The sequence below is a fragment of the Oncorhynchus gorbuscha genome, unplaced genomic scaffold, assembly GCF_021184085.1.
Source record: "Oncorhynchus gorbuscha isolate QuinsamMale2020 ecotype Even-year unplaced genomic scaffold, OgorEven_v1.0 Un_scaffold_2460, whole genome shotgun sequence".
Taxonomy (NCBI): domain Eukaryota; kingdom Metazoa; phylum Chordata; class Actinopteri; order Salmoniformes; family Salmonidae; genus Oncorhynchus; species Oncorhynchus gorbuscha.
Window position 1 is genome coordinate 2,503 of NW_025746967.1, and position 17,498 is coordinate 20,000.

At 41.7% G+C, this 17,498-nt stretch overlaps 1 protein-coding gene across 2 annotated transcripts in view; it reads right to left on the bottom strand.

The window, feature by feature from the left end:
* Positions 1–6,642: 6,642 nt before the first annotated feature.
* LOC124025814 (tetraspanin-11-like) overlaps positions 6,643–17,498 on the bottom strand; it is a 24,899-nt gene continuing 14,043 nt past the window's right edge. The window contains exons 5-8 of one of the 2 annotated variants that reach the window (XM_046339137.1): positions 17,040–17,198; positions 14,247–14,333; positions 9,309–9,431; positions 6,643–6,886 (exon numbers count right to left, since the gene is read on the bottom strand). In XM_046339137.1, the coding sequence (XP_046195093.1) occupies positions 9,354–9,431; positions 14,247–14,333; positions 17,040–17,198 (324 nt within the window). In that variant the 3' untranslated portion in view covers positions 6,643–6,886; positions 9,309–9,353. The remainder of the gene's footprint in view (positions 6,887–9,308; positions 9,432–14,246; positions 14,334–17,039; positions 17,199–17,498) is intronic. The other variant, XM_046339138.1, reaches the window with a different exon arrangement.

Here is a 17,498-nt window from a genome sequence, read left to right on the forward strand (position 1 = left end):
GTCTAGTCCTAGACCCCAGGTAACAGGCAGTCTAGAATAGGTCTAGTCCTAGACCCCAGGTAACAGGCAGTCTAGAATAGGTCTAGTCCAGACCCCAGGTAACAGGCAGTCTAGAATAATATATAATAATATAATAATATATGCCATTTAGCAGACGCTTTTATCCAAAGCGACTTACAGTCATGTGTGCATACATTCTACGTATGGGTGGTCCCGGGGATCGAACCCACTACCCTGGCGTTACAAGCGCCATGCTCTACCAACTGAGCTACAGAATAGGTCTAGTCCTAGACCCCAGGTAACAGGCAGTCTAGAATAGGTCTAGTCCTAGACCCCAGGTAACAGGCAGTCTAGAATAGGTCTAGTCCTAGACCCCAGGTAACAGGCAGTCTAGAATAGGTCTAGTCCTAGACCCCAGGTAACAGGCAGTCTAGAATAGGTCTAGTCCTAGACCCCAGGTAACAGGCAGTCTAGAATAGGTCTAGTCCTAGACCCCAGGTAACAGGCAGTCTAGAATAGGTCTAGTCCTAGACCCCAGGTAACAGGCAGTCTAGAATAGGTCTAGTCCAGACCCCAGGTAACAGGCAGTCTAGAATAGGTCTAGTCCTAGACCCCAGGTAACAGGCAGTCTAGAATAGGTCTAGTCCAGACCCCAGGTAACAGGCAGTCTAGAATAGGTCTAGTCCAGACCCCAGGTAACAGGCAGTCTAGAATAGGTCTAGTCCAGACCCCAGGTAACAGGCAGTCTAGAATAGGTCTAGTCCATACTAGTCCAGACCCCAGGTAACAGGCAGTCTAGAATAGGTCTAGTCCAGACTAGTCCAGACCCCAGACCATGTCCTTGTATAGACCCAGTCCAGATCTAGTCTAGACAAAGTAGACCAAGTCAAAACTAAAACAGTCCAAATCTTTCCAGACCAAGTCTAGACCATAGAATCTCATTCTAGATCTCTGGTCCCGATCTAGTCCAGGCCATGTTTAGACAGACAAACCAGATCAAGTCTAGACCAAGTCTGGACCTAGTCCAAATCCATTCCAAGTCTTATCTGGACCCAATCCACACAGAAAGGTCAGATCTGGTCCAGGCCTAGTCTAAACCCAGTACAGACCCAGACCACTTTCAGTCTCATGACTCCACAGGCAGGTGAGGAGGAGTTGCATTTACACACATGCATCAGTTTACACAGGGCCTACGGCACTTCCTTGTACTGTACATCAACCGTATTTATTCATAGCTAAGCCTCCCAGCATTTTCACACATATTGAGTGCAGGTGTAGGCCTACTGCTCGGACAATGGTTGTGTTGTAAAGTGCCATGATATATTATATGTGTTGAGGACAAAACCCATTTCTGACATCAGATATATGTCACAATGACATCATCATACACTGAGTTCCACATGGCATAGGAATCAATATGGGTCATTTATAAAAAATGACTCCTATTCAAGCAGCATATTATCAATGTAAAAAGATATCCAGACCAGAAGTGTATGTGTGTCTGTGTGTGTGCATACGCCTGCGAGTGAGTGTATGTGTGTGTACAATATGGTATGTAGAGATGGAGAGAGTGTGTGTTAGTAGCTGACTGCTGGATATCTCCCTCTGCATCGTCCATACCCTGGCTGTCAGAGGGTGAGATATGGGAGAGAAAGAAACGTCCACCCCTGGCTGTCAGAGGGTGAGATATGGGAGTGGGTGTGTCTGAATGATGTGGATGTTGTGCAGAGTCCACTATGGGAGGAGTGTATCTCCAGCTGCTTCCAATTCACCCCCATATGTCGGCCCCAGCAATGTGTGTGTAAAGCACGCTGTGTGTGTGTGTGTGTGTGTGTGTGTGTGTGTGTGTGTGTGTGTGTGTGTGTGTGTGTGTGTGTGTGTGTGTGTGTGTGTGTGTGTGTGTGTGTGTGTGTGTGTGTGTGTGTGTGTGTGTGTGTGTGTGTGTACAGTATGTGTGTGTCCACATTAAAATATACTATAGTATACTACGGCTAAATACTATAGTATTTACAGTAGTTTTTGCAGACTTTACTGTAGGATTCACTTCACTGTTTCTGCAGACTTTACTACAGTATTTACTGTAGTGTTTTGTGGACATTCCTGTAATATTTACTGTAGTGTTTTTGAGGTCTGTAGTATACTGTAGTATTTACTATAGTATACTACAAAATTATATAGTAAATCATGTGTTATTCTTTAGTAAACTGTAGTATTCTGTATTATTCTATAGTAAATACTGTATAGTAAAACTGAATGTTTTTTTCATGTGGGTGTGTCTGTGTGTTTGTAAGCTCTATCAGTGTGTGTGTGTTTATGTGTTTACAGTAGGTGTGTATGCATGCATGTACACCCTCTCTCCAGGGTGTGTGTGACATGCTGTGGAAATAGGAGCCATCCTCTGTTTGCTGATGGAGATGGAAGTACTGACAGACTGACAGACTCCCCGGCCCCATGTCTTGGACTATGTCCCAACACTCTAAACTGGCTCCCCCTCCTCATCTCCTTCCCTAACCGACTGATGTCTTGGACTCTCCCAACACTCTAAACTGGCTCCCCTCCTCATCTCCTTCCCTAACCGACTGATGTCTTGGACTGTCTCCCAACACTCTAAACTGGCTCCACCTCCTCATCTCCTTCCCTAACCGACTGATGTCTTGGACTGTCTCCCAACACTCTAAACTGGCTCCACCTCCTCATCTCCTTCCCTAACCGACTGATGTCTTGGACTGTCTCCCAACACTCTAAACTGGCTCCACCTCCTCATCTCCTTCCCTAACCGACTGATGTCTTGGACTGTCTCCCAACACTCTAAACTGGCTCCCCTCCTCATCTCCTTCCCTAACCGACTGATGTCTTGGACTGTCTCCCAACACTCTAAACTGGCTCCCCCTCCTCATCTCCTTCCCTAACCGACTGATGTCTTGGACTGTCTCCCAACACTCTAAAATGTCTTCCTCTCCTTGCGTCCTTCCCTTACTGAGATATTAAAGCATTGGATCACACTGCGTTACAATGCACTCATTTAACATGTCATGTCAGATCAGTGGTTGTGAAAGAAACCAAATGAGGCAAGGGAGCTATTAAAGAATATTGGGACACATCCACAGTCATATGGTAATACCATTAACCTACAGATGAATCCTGCTATGGCCACAGCACTCTTGTATGTATACATAACGGTGTATTGAGTTGAGGGTATTTAGTTGGCATAAGTGCAAATACAGTCAGCAAGCATAGTGAAGCATCAATACTGTCAGATTGATGGAGAATCGTAGCCTTGTATTACCAGACTGATTACCTCTGAGCTATGGTTGTACGAGGTTAGGAGAATAGTAGCCTTGTATTACCAGACTGATTACCTCTGAGCTATGGTTGTACAGGGTTAGGAGAATAGTAGCCTTGTATTACCAAACTGATTACCTCTGAGCTATGGTTGTACGAGGTTAGGAGAATAGTAGCCTTGTATTACCAGACTGATTACCTCTGAGCTATGGTTGTACAGGGTTAGGAGAATAGTAGCCTTGTATTACCAAACTGATTACCTCTGAGCTATGGTTGTACAAGGTTAGGAGAATAGTAGCCTTGTATTACCAGACTGATTACCTCTGAGCTATGGTTGTACAGGGTTAGGAGAATAGTAGCCTTGTATTACCAGACTGATTACCTCTGAGCTATGGTTGTACAAGGTTAGGAGAATAGTAGCCTTGTATTACCAGACTGATTACCTCTGAGCTATGGTTGTACGAGGTTAGGAGAATAGGTGAATATAATATATATAACAATGATCATGGCTTTTAAGTTTGGATTTGAAGGATGTACTTTTTGTCCTGTGAAAAATAACCTGTGAACAGAAGTGGTAATAAACATGAACATTTTCTAACTAACTGATAAATCCATACAGGAACTGAGGAAGACAAAACATCCTGGGATGATTACCTTCAAATGCTTGTCAGGGGCACAACTTTGTCTCCACCTAGTGACAACATATCACCATAACATACAATATATCCACCACAACTAGATGATTCAACCCAACCACAATCTTCCACAACATTAATAAATAATCTTATAAACAGTAATATATTCAGTAATATAGTATTCTATTTATTGAGTAAGGTTTAGAAACCATTTATATCATCATATTAGTCATACACTGCATCCCAATACCATTGTCACATCAGCTTTGACAAACACTTCCATTTGAGTCATTTAGCAGACGCTCTTATCCAGAGAGACTTACAGGAGTAATTGGGGTAAAGTTTCTTGTTCAAGGGCACATTGACAGATTAGTTTACTCTGCAACACTCTTAAAAGATAGACTACATGTCGCTGAAGATGAATGTGTCCATCCATATGCACTTCTTTCAAACATGGTCTGTGCACGTGTAACCTTCTTCATATCTCAGAGTATAAATATCAACATTTTATGATGTCTTAAAGTAGCAATAGTCATATACTGTAACAAAACATTCAAGACCTTGATGCAAAGACAACGGCAGGGAATAATAATACCAAACCACTGAATGATGTAGGAAACACAAATCAAGTTTATCCGGTTAAAGACTACCATCAACATCAATTCAAAAGCTATTATGACATTGTTGTTAAACAGACAAAGGCATACTTTGATTACTACAGTCTACAGTATAGAAAGAGCCCAGATCATATATGTTTTATTATATATTTTATATTATACTTGCTATAATGTTATATCATATTTTGACCCATTTCGATTAGAAAAATACATGAATAACAAGAACAGCTCTCTGTTGGTCACTAGGAGGAATAGAGAAAATACCATCTGTATACGTGTCTTCATCTCTTGGAAAACAGCTAAACATCCATACAACTTTGACAAAGGATTGTTGTCATTGTATCAACTGGAATTGGTCAGCTGACTTACCAGCACTCCTAAAAAACAAAGACCCATGTCCTATCTTGGTAATGGGCAACCGATACTATTTGAATGTGTCCTTGATAATAGTGAAGCCAATGAATGCTCTCTTGTGGAAACGTGTCAGACATTTTCTAAGTCGTAGTAAACAATAAAATGTAAATATATCTCCTGCCTTCAGAGGAATGTAGTTAGTCTTTAGAAGCAGTAGTCGATGCAAGGCTGCCTGGCTGCTCCACAACCGATCAGACAGAAATAGAGTTGCAAAATTTTGCCAACGTTCAAGATATTCCCTGGTTTTCCTGAAATCTCGGTTGGAGGAATCCTGGAATCTGGAGGGAATAAGCAGACAATCTGGAATCCCCCAAACAGGATTTCTGGAAACCAGGGAATTTATTGAAAGTTCTCCAAATGTTGCAACCTTACACAGAATACTACAGGAGCACTGCACAGGAGTATATACCAATATCTACCACTGGATGGGGATACTAACCCACACCAGAGGAGAGGAGTCAACCATAACCCCTGAATCCTAATCTTAACCAGTAGCGTGACAGAGAAAGATCTGACCCTGTATCAGTGGTAAATGACAACATGTTTCTCCAGCATAATAAAAGTGGTCGTAAAACAAGTCAATTGGTCCTGGTATTGAAAGATGAGTGGTAGGTTTATATGGTACTGCAAGAAAGGCGATTTCGTTGACATCAACACCTTTAGCATAGCATACAACACAGGACCAGATTTGTTAGTCAAACTACAGAGGCAACACATACAGAAACGCTGCAACGTTACTGTCACGCCCTGGTCGAAGCATTTTGTGTTTATCTTTATGTATTGGGTCAGGCCAGGGTGTGGCATGGGGTTTTTGTATTGTGGTGTGTTTTGTCTTGGGGTTTTGGTGTGTATCTATTGGGATTGTAGCTAGTGGGGTGATCTAGCAAAGTCTATGGCTGTCTGGAGTGGTTCTCAATCAGAGGCAGGTGTTTATCGTTGTCTCTGATTGGGAACCATATTTAGGCAGCCATATTCTTTGAGTTTGTCGTGGGTGATTGTCCTTAGTGTCCTTGTTCCTGTCTATGTTAGTTTTCACTAGTATAGGCTGTTTCGGTTTTCGTTACGTTCTTTGTTTTGTAGTGTTTGTATTTTAGATTCGTGTTATGTTTTTTTTTGTTCATTAAACATGGATCGCAATCTACACGCTGCGTTTTGGTCCGACTCTCCTTCACCACACCTAGAAAACCGTTACAGTTACTCTTAGCAGCGTTTAGTGCTATTTTCATTCATATCAAGTATAGGTTTTCCCCAAATCTGCTTGATTATTCTGTGGATATCAATCAACTCATGATTGTTTTCTTTGTGACGTAGATCAAACATCGATGACCATGGGATTCCCTTTGTGGTGAACCATTCAATTGGTGTAACATTGCTATCAAAGAATACATGATAAAACAATGACAGAGGCACGTTGTGGGCCACATCCGTGACACACTGGATATAGCACTAACTGAATAACCCTTCGTAAGCAGCAACACCATGAGAGTGTGTACAGTACACTTGATTCTCAGTCACAACCACTTCGGGTTGCCTTCCAGTTGTGTGGAATGTTGTGAAATCTACAGTAAGGATTTGACTGTATTGACAACATACAGTAAAAACTACCTTAAATAAACAGCAGTAGGTTTACTACAGAAAAGAACAATACCATAATACCAAATCATCTCTTCTTCATTGGCCTTGTCTTTGAGAGAGGGGGGCTGTGCATGCATCCATGCTAAAGGAGAGGTGCAGAAGGATCCAGGAAGGTCCAGGCAGGGTTGGATCATAAGGTTCAGAGGTTAGGAGGGGTTAGAGGTCAAGGGTGAGTGTTCAGCAGGCATCGTTGCTCCCTGGCCCATAAGGCAGGATGGTGTTGGGGGGGCTTGACGGTAGGGTTCAGTAAGGATCCAACTTAATCCTTCTGTGTAAGCAGCATGTGAACACCATCCCACAGATCTGAAACACACACAATTACTGTGAAGGTCAATCAAGGGAAAAGGTGAGTCGTCATGGTAGCATAGTGGGATAGCATGAGGAGAGTGGGTTAGGGGTGAGGAAGTGTGTGGTTACTATGGGAACAGGAGTGCCGAGCAGCCAGCAGCAGTTGTGTAATTGGGCCTGTGGTGAATGTTATAAAGCTCCCACTATGACTGTTGTTGGAGAGAGATAATCTGTGAACAAACATTCATTTAGCAACTTCCATTTTTCAAAGGACATTTTTCTCTGAAGCCCTGCCAATGTTCTCAAAACCATAATGTAGTGTTATAATCCATTAATAATTAATCTACTAAAAATCACATGAGTAAACTGAGGGAAAATATTGGGTACAATTAAATTGATGTTTTACAAAGTGAATAATGTTTTATGATGTTTTTGTCATTTTCTGTGAGGCATTTAAAATAATAAGATCTAACAAATTATGAATGTAACATATGTACATACTTAGAAAGGAGTCTATGGACACAAGGAGTGTGGCATTTTGGAGGTTTGTGATGCAAAACATTTTGCCTAGTGCACTCCCAATTCTCCCACTTGATGTTTCTTCTCCTTAAGTATTCTATAAAGTACATTCTATAAAGCACAAAGCTCCACTTGATGTTTCTTCTCCTTAAGTATTCTATAAAGTACATTCTATAAAGCACAAAGCTCCACTTGTGAGTTGGACTGCTTTAAGATCCTATGAATACTTTGTGTGTAGGAAAAAGAAAGAAGTGAAGTGATGCTGGGATACGACAGACCTGTGTAGGTACTTTGGTTGATCTGAGAACAATAAGTCATGTTCAGCTAACGGCAGGACGGTCAGAGAGCTTCAGTTGGCGCTTGTTTGGATGAAGGAGCCGACATCAATAAGATGAGATTAAGGTAGAGAAGAAATGGAAGGATACAACAGACCTTGACGCACACAACATAGCAACACACACACACACACTTGTGCTTTCACTCTGCCAAAAGCATTAAACTGTCCTTATTTCTAACAAGATCATCCCACGTCATCACTATTAAGGGATAGGGGATATGAAAGGTCTCATTGATCTGTGAGACAACAGCAGAGTTACAGTAATACACAGGGAAAAGGCTGAGAGGTTAGGACTTAGATGAGGCACATTCGCTGGACGTGTGTGTGTGTGTGTGTGTGTGTGTGTGTGTGTGTGTGTGTGTGTGTGTGTGTGTGTGTGTGTGTGTGTGTGTGTGTGTGTGTGTGTGTGTGTGTGTGTGTGTGTGTGTGTGTGTGTGTGTGTGTGTGTGTGTGTGTGTGTGACAGATGACAAACGACAAACAGAGGAGGGCTGAGATTCAATCAACGGCCCTCCTGCAAGTCTTCTCCTGTCTGAGGGTATTATCGACCGGGGTCACAACATGGGGAGGAGATTCGTCAAAGAAGGCCTTGGCGGCTCGGCACTCAGGGCGGTTTTATGATGCCTCTAACCCTGCCAGCACCACTAAGAATTCAGATGACAGAGTGAGGAGGTAGAGAATGAAACTCACAACTCACAGAGAGATGGAGGGAGCTGGAGAAGGAAGAGACGGAGGAGGGAGGAGGAGGGACAAGGAGACAGGGGATCAAGGAGGAAACGGAGGAAGGAGAAGGAGGTAGGAGCAGCCAGGGGGAGGGAGGAAGCAAGGAAGGATGAAGAGACAGAAGCAAGGAGAAGGAGACAGAGGATGGAGGACAGAATGTGCTAAACTTCCTTTCTGCTCGTTAGTTTAGCATTTGGAATGACAAGGAATATATAGAAAGTAGTTTCCATGTGGCAGGTGAAGACACTGACAAGAAAGTTATCAAATGTGCTGCAATCATAAGAAACTATGAAATCATGAAGAATACATTTAGCAGTGTCCTCTTTTCTTATTATTACCCAATTTCAGATGATGAGAAATGTATTGTAAGGGTTTCTTTCAAATCTGGTCCAGCACAGCTGTCATTCACGTTTATTTGTGGGCATTAATCTCATAGTCTAGTCTGTGGGAGCACTTCAGTGAACTGTTTGTTTGTCCTTGGATTGTGGATAATGTTGTCAAGCCCTTTCAGCCATGCAAAGGTCAAAGGTCAACATGCATGTGTCGGTCAGCATGGTGTCCCTATTGGGGTGAGCGTTGCTCGGCGGTACCGAGAATAAAGCATAGGCCAGCAATATAGCATGCATGATCTGTGATCAACTGTCTCTTTGTCTTCTTCACACACACACTCACATACAAACAGAGACACACACACGCACGCGTGCACACACACAGACACCCGCATGCACACACTCGCACACACACGCACGAGTGCGCAAACACACAAACATGCAGACAACACATATCTACACAAAAGACACAATCAAAAAAATGAACACATAGACACACACAGAACACATTTCCCACAATGCCCTCCAACCTTGTCCCGTCCCCACTGAGTGTGACCAGACAGAGGCTTAGCCAATCACACGGCAGAGAAGTCCTCCTCCTCTTCTTTATACAGCAGATAGATAAAGCAGGCCGTCAACATGGCCCCGGCCAGCTATAGAGGTCACAAACACACAGACATACGCACACACACACACAAAGAAATACACACACATACAGACATACATAGACACAAACGTAAACACACACATGCATACACACAGACATACATAGAGATACACACACATACACACACAGAGGGGTTAGTGACCTATATTCGACAAAGTATAGGGGAACACTGAAAGAGGATAGAGACTAAATTGATTAGCGTAATTACAACCAAACTAAGAACAAAGGTACAGAGACTATGACTATTTCAGTTATTAAAGACAGAGAGGAACAGTTGACACAGAGACTATGACTATTTCAGTTATTAAAGACAGAGAGGAACAGTTGACACAGAGACTATGACTATTTCAGTTATTAAAGACAGAGAGGAACAGTTGACACAGAGACTATGACTACTATTTCAGTTATTAAAGACAGAGAGGAACAGTTGACACAGAGACTATTACTATTTCAGTTATTAAAGACAGAGAGGAACAGTTGACACAGAGACGATGACTATTTCAGTTATTAAAGACAGAGAGGAACAGTTGACACAGACTATGACTATTTCAGTTATTAAAGACAGAGAGGAACAGTTGACACAGAGACTATTACTATTTCAGTTATTAAAGACAGAGAGGAACAGTTGACACAGAGACTATTACTATTTCAGTTATTAAAGACAGAGAGGAACAGTTGACACAGAGACTATGTTATTAAAGACAGATTTCACAGACTATGTTATTAAAGACAGAGAGGAACAGTTGACACAGACTATGACTATTTCAGTTATTAAAGACAGAGAGGAACAGTTGACACAGACTATTACTATTTCAGTTATTAAAGACAGAGAGGAACAGTTGACACAGACTATGACTATTTCAGTTATTAAAGACAGAGAGGAACAGTTGACACAGAGACTATTTCAGTTATTAAAGACAGAGAGGAACAGTTGACACAGAGACTATGACTATTTCAGTTATTAAAGACAGAGATGAACAGTTGACACAGAGACTATTACTATTTCAGTTATTAAAGACAGAGAGGAACAGAGAGGACACAGTTGACACAGAGACTATTACTATTTCAGTTATTAAAGACAGAGAGGAACAGTTGACACAGAGACTATGACTATTTCAGTTATTAAAGACAGAGAGGATCATTTGACACAGACTATGACTATTTCAGTTATTAAAGACAGAGAGGAACAGTTGACACAGACTATGACTATTTCAGTTATTAAAGACAGAGAGGAACAGTTGACACAGACTATGACTATTTCAGTTATTAAAGACAGAGAGGAACAGTTGACACAGACTATGACTATTTCAGTTATTAAAGACAGAGAGGAACAGGAACAGTTGACACAGACTATTACTATTTAAGTTATTACTATTTCAGATTAAAGACAGAGAGGAACAGTTGACACAGACTATGACTATTTCAGTTATTAAAGACAGAGAGGAACAGTTGACACAGACTATGACTATTTCAGTTATTAAAGACAGACTATTTCAGAGGAAACAGTTGACACAGACTATGACTATTTCAGTTATTAAAGACAGAGAGGAACAGTTGACACAGACTATGACTATTTCAGTTATTAAAGACAGAGAGGAACAGTTGACACAGACTATGACTATTTCAGTTATTAAAGACAGAGAGGAACAGTTGACACAGAGACTATGACTATTTCAGTTATTAAAGACAGAGAGGAACAGTTGACACAGACTATGACTATTTCAGTTATTAAAGACAGAGAGGAACAGTTGACACAGACTATGACTATTTCAGTTATTAAAGACAGAGAGGAACAGTTGACACATACTATGACTATTTCAGTTATTAAAGACAGAGAGGAACAGTTGACACAGACTATGACTATTTCAGTTATTAAAGACAGAGAGGAACAGTTGACACAGAGACTATGACTATTTCAGTTATTAAAGACAGAGAGGAACAGTTGACATTTCATAGACTATTACTATTTCAGTTATTAAAGACAGAGAGGAACAGTTGACACAGAGACTATTACTATTTCAGTTATTAAAGACAGAGAGGAACAGTTGACACAGAGACTATGACTATTTCAGTTATTAAAGACAGAGAGGAACAGTTGACACAGACTATGACTATTTCAGTTATTAAAGACAGAGAGGAACAGTTGACACAGACTATGACTATTTTAGTTATTAAAGACAGAGAGGAACAGTTGACACAGACTATGACTATTTCAGATATTAAAGACAGAGAGCAACAGTTGACACAGACTATGACTATTTCAGTTATTAAAGACAGAGAGGAACAGTTGACACAGACTATGACTATTTCAGTTATTAAAGACAGAGAGGAACAGTTGACACAGACTATGACTATTTCAGATATTAAAGACAGAGAGCAACAGTTGACACAGACTATGACTATTTCAGTTATTAAAGACAGAGAGGAACAGTTGACACAGACTATGACTATTTCAGTTATTAAAGACAGAGAGGAACAGTTGACACAGAGACAGTACAGGGACATCACTGACAGACTGACATTACTGACAGACTGACATTACTGACATACAACTAACATACAATCAGACAGAGACCTTCAAGCCCAATAGAGAAGAGCCCATTTAGATCAAAAGCTGGTCTAAATTAGTTTGGGACAAGATGGGTGATTTGTCAATGAATCACTAACACATATTAAGGACGTAGCTACAGTAGTTATCTTATCTTATGCTTCATATATGTGTGTGGGAAAATGTCAGCGTTTTATTTGGGAATATTTTGTCTAATAGAGAGGGGGCTAATAAAACATTTGTTTTTCTTAGGAACCCCAAATTCCCATGTCGACAGTCGCCACGGTGACAAGATCACATGACTCCTCTGTGGAATTCCAATTGTAAAGCTATGGGAACACTGATAAGAGTGGGAACCCTGGTTGGTTGGAAGGAGTAGCCAAGAGGGAGCCAGTACCGTATGTTCAGGTTTGGTCTAAGCTCGGGTTGGGCCGATATATGATTAAATCTAATATCATGATATTTGACAATGACGATATATTGTGAAGTGCAAGACTATACTTGAATTAAAATGTACAAATCAAAACGGTGCAGTTTTATCAGTTAGGCTGTATCAAAATGTTAAATCAAATCTAAATGAATTAACAAAGCCTTGTTTTCTCGCCATACAAAGATCATTTATGGAGAATACGACAATAATATTGTAAATAAGCAAAGAAATGGTACAGTCTGGAATTATTAACAGAGTGAAGTGGTACCACAGCTCCTGACCGCAAAACATCTAGCCTGGTCCCAGATGTGTTGATGCCGTATTGTGTGCTGTATATAACTGACTGATATAGCATGACGAGAGTTGGCTACTAAACATCACCGGACTGCAATAAGAAACCTCTCAACCCGAGCATCACATCCCAAGCTTGACGAAAACACCAATCTATGAACAGCATTGGCTGAACAGTAAACCATTCTCAGGAGATTTTCAGGAGATCGTTCCATGCTGGGGGATGGAGAGTCCAGTCCCTGTGGAGATTATTTTCAGAGAGCAGATCGATGGTGGAGAGCAGCCGCCCCATCCAAGAGTTATTACAAAGCATGCTGGGAGAGAAAGGTATACAGTTTCCTGTCCATGGCCCCATCTCAATGTATCTTTCCTTGATTCTTTACATCCTATCTCCTCACTTCCTCTTCAAAACACATTGGTCTGAGGGGCGGGACCTTTTTCTTCCGATACTGCTGAGAAGGGTTATATCGATCAGAAACGTTACGATACTGTAAACTACATGGGTTTCAAATATGGAAATGTGAAGCGCACATTAGGACTCACGGGTGTGTGGTTTGCTTGTATGACATCAAAGCATTATTTATTATAATCCTCAACGTCTCATCTTTCGGAACATGTCGACTCCTCTCGATTTACAGCATTTCTCTCACTCAGACAACAACAAATGTGCAAACGTAGCCCAATTAGCGGGAGGGATGGGGGCATCTTCTTGTCGCGGGCTGTGCTCAAGTTAACGGCTGTCAGTCAAAACCCATACAGAGCTGTGAAGCAGAGACCCAGAGCTATGAAGTCAGGTATAGCATGTTACTGTACAGCCACTTCGTTCCAATTCAGGCGCTTATCAATGACAAAGTCTGCCATTTTGAAGCCGTATACGGGATGACAGGGGCTGTGAGTGGATTAGGCTACGAGCTTGGTCCATCTGAGACCGCAGCAAATTAAATCCCAGAATGTGAATGGGATCAGATTACAGCTGAGAGGATATAGGGAGGTAGAGTGCATTGAAAAGGTTGTCCGACCGGTAATAGGAGTTACTGGATGCATCTTTGAGGTAATAGGAAGATTATGGCCACATTGATGTTTATTTAAAAATAAAATGTGGAAAGCCTTTTATCATGTGGATATATTTTGACACTGATATAAAAAATATTTTTAAAAATTCTTAAGCAATCGTCTCACCTCTTAACCCGTTACTCTACTAAGAGGAAGAAGCAAGGTTAACCTCGCCTTCTCTCTCTTTTCTGTTCACAATCTCCCTCCTATCCATCTAGATACTAGCTAGCATTGAAGACATTTCAACAGCAAGGTTACCAATATCCACAGTAGCAGATTATATCCACTATTATCACTACATTATATTGATATCCACGACATCGGTGATACCCCAAATCCCCCCAAAACGAAATGATACTTTGTGATAGTCTGATAGTGATAGCTTGTGTCTGTTGTGAGGTGCTACCACAGTACTGAAATATAATAAGGCCTGGTCATTTCCTGTTAATAAAAACACTGGCCAGTGTTAGGGGACCGACCTGTAGACAGGCTACTCCTATCCCCACAGCTCCGATGATCAGCAGGTGGTCAGCCAGGAACTGCTCCAGCTTGGTGATGCAGCCACCCTGTGGGGCAAAGGTTACAGGTCAGGGGTCAAATCACTTCACACTCACACACACACACACACACACACACGCATGATGCACACATATACATTATGAACACACACAGACACACCTGATTGGTGTAGTCAGTGTCTATCATATTTGGATCAATCCAATGCTTTTAAATCCTTGAGGGGTGTGAACAAGGAGATGTGAAATTGGGCTATGCTCTTCATTTACCATAGTATATTTATCAACCCTACCCTCTCCAGCCTTTTCTATGTCTGTCTCCAAATTGCTGCGGCAATTGTGTGTGCGTGTGATACAAAGTTACACTGCAGAGAACAAACTACAGTAAGATAAAGGACTTGGGCAGTGTAAAGATATTTTAAGGTAATATACAACACAGAGGACTAAAGGTCAAGAGGGAATTAACGATGAATGGAAATAGTGTTTTTTCTGTAATAGGGAATGAATGATCAATGGGTCAGAGACATGGGAGGAATTTTGTCTATACATTGAGCCTGAAATAGGATACTTGTTATTTGGCCAGTGGCCCAGTTTATTTGCAAGGAATTCTAATTGGTCAACCCCAGGCTAGGGTTGGGTTATAAACTACATCCTGTCTCTTTGTCTGTGGAGAGAATCACTGAGGACAGGGGAGAATGAACATCTACCTCTCAGCATAACATCTATGATTTTATCTCCCCCTGATTTGCTTTGGGGTCTGTGTTATTGAAGAGTAACATCAACTGCTAACAGGCAGCCTGAGAGAAGTAGAGAGAACAGTGGGATTTATTAGGCCTCTCTCTGGAGGCTCCTTCTCTGACCACACACACACACACACACACACACACACACACACACACACACACACACACACACACACACACACACACACACACACACACACACACACACACACACACACACACACACACACACACACACACACACACACGTCACACAGATGTGGGTAGAGGGGGCATTGAGGAATCCATGGCTGGATGGAGTGCATGTACACGTCCATGTGCAGTCACCTCCGTACATCCAGTGTCATTCTGTTTTACCAAAGAGCTTTGACCGAGTCGGTTGTTTCAAACCATGTTGTGAGTCACAGTTCTGAGGACATTTTCAGAAACATCTCAGCTTCCTAGACAAGTGAAAACACATTGACGAGCACATTTTCAACCCAAGTGTTTTCCGAGTGTGTGGGGAGCTGTCAACCACAGCTGACTCCTTAAATGCACTGTAAATATTTCAGTTCCACCCATATAAACTTTGTTTAATTATAAAGAGATTTTATCAAAGTTGCACTCCTCTGAACTGGAGTGACATTGACAAGTGGAATGATGATAGCGGGAACCAAGGAGCGAGACGTGTGTGAGTGTGTGAAAGAAATAAACAAGCACAGACTTCTCCTGCTTGTCACAGATAAAAGCAAAGGAGCATCTGAAATATTGTATGAAATATTCTCCGAGCTGTGTGTGTCAGCCCTTACTGATAAGAAAGCCTGTCAAGTAGAGAAAAGTTGTTGGCTAAAGTGACTTTCCAAACCAGAGTATTTGACTGTTTCAGTTTCATTGACAGAATAAGAAAAACAAGCACAGACTTCTCCTGTCCCCATTTCAGACAGATAAAAGCAAACAAGCATCTGAAATATTTATGAAATATTCTCCGAGCTCTTCATTTTCTTTTTTAAAGATTTACTTGAAAGAATATTTTCAGCCTGTCAAGTAGATCCAAAAATTGTTGGCTAAAGTGACTTTCCAAACCAGAGTATTTGACTGTTTCAGTTTCATTGACAGAATAAGAAAGGAGACAGTTGAGCTCTGACTGACAGTGCTCATCTGTCTGTCCCCATTTCAGACATGGTTAGAAATCATTTGATGCCCAATACAACCATCTGGTCCTGAAATATTAATCAATTGTTCCATGAGAGTCTGAGATCCATTCATTTTTTTGAAGGATTTATTTGAAGGAATATTTTCAGATCCAACTTGAAGTGCTGGGCTCTTGATCCATTAAATATGAACAAATGGTTAGATGTCATGATGGACCGTTCCAATCCACTGACAGTGCTGGGCTCTGCTGTCATCGCTATGACAAATGGTTAGATGTCATGATGGACCGTTCCATTCCACTGACAGTGCTGGGCTCTGCTGTCATCGCTATGACAAATGGTTAGATGTCATGATGGACCGTTCCATTCCACTGACAGTGCTGGGCTCTGCTGTCATCGCTATGACAAATGGTTAGATGTCATGATGGACCGTTCCATTCCACTGACAGTGCTGGGCTCTGCTGTCATCGCTATGACAAATGGTTAGATGTCATGATGGACCGTTCCATTCCACTGACAGTGCTGGGCTCTGCTGTCATCGCTATGACAAATAGTTAGATGTCATGATGGACCATTCCATTCCACTGACAGTGCTGGGCTCTGCTGTCATCGCTATGACAAATGGTTAGATGTCATGATGGACCGTTCCATTCCACTGAGAGTGCTGGGCTCTGCTGTCATCGCTATGACAAATGGTTAGATGTCATGATGGACCGTTCCATTCCACTGACAGTGCTGGGCTCTGCTGTCATCGCTATGACATAGAATGACAACATAACACATTTTTACTGTGGAAGAGTCCAGTTATGACATCCTAAAGTCTGCTGGAACCCATTTGGCACATATTTGCTGTTGAATGATGATTTTCCAATGGTCCCACCCACCTCAGTCTTGTAGATGTTGGAGGGGTGGTCTCTGCGGCCACAGAGGGAGGTGATGGTCTTACAGCAGCTGTCCGGGACCACCCTGCCCTCCGACACAGCCGAGGTCATGTACACACTATGCAGCCAATCAAATGAGTTGTTGCTGCCACAGCACTTGAACTGACCAACAGAAGAAGAAAAGTGGAATTGCGTTTATCATTAGCAACACTTAGTTGATGTCTGAAAACCATCACATCTAATTCAAATCAATCAAACAACATAATGAAGAGGCAGAAAAAACACATCACAAAAAACATTTGTAAACCAAGTCGTCATAACTACGTATTACAGAACCTCACATGCTTCAAGGTGAACACGGATGATTGTGTATGTGTGTGTGTCCTACAGCAGTTTTATCAGTTGAGTGTAACAACTATGTACCATAACTAGTATCAACCAGCTTTACCACTGGTGCTCCTG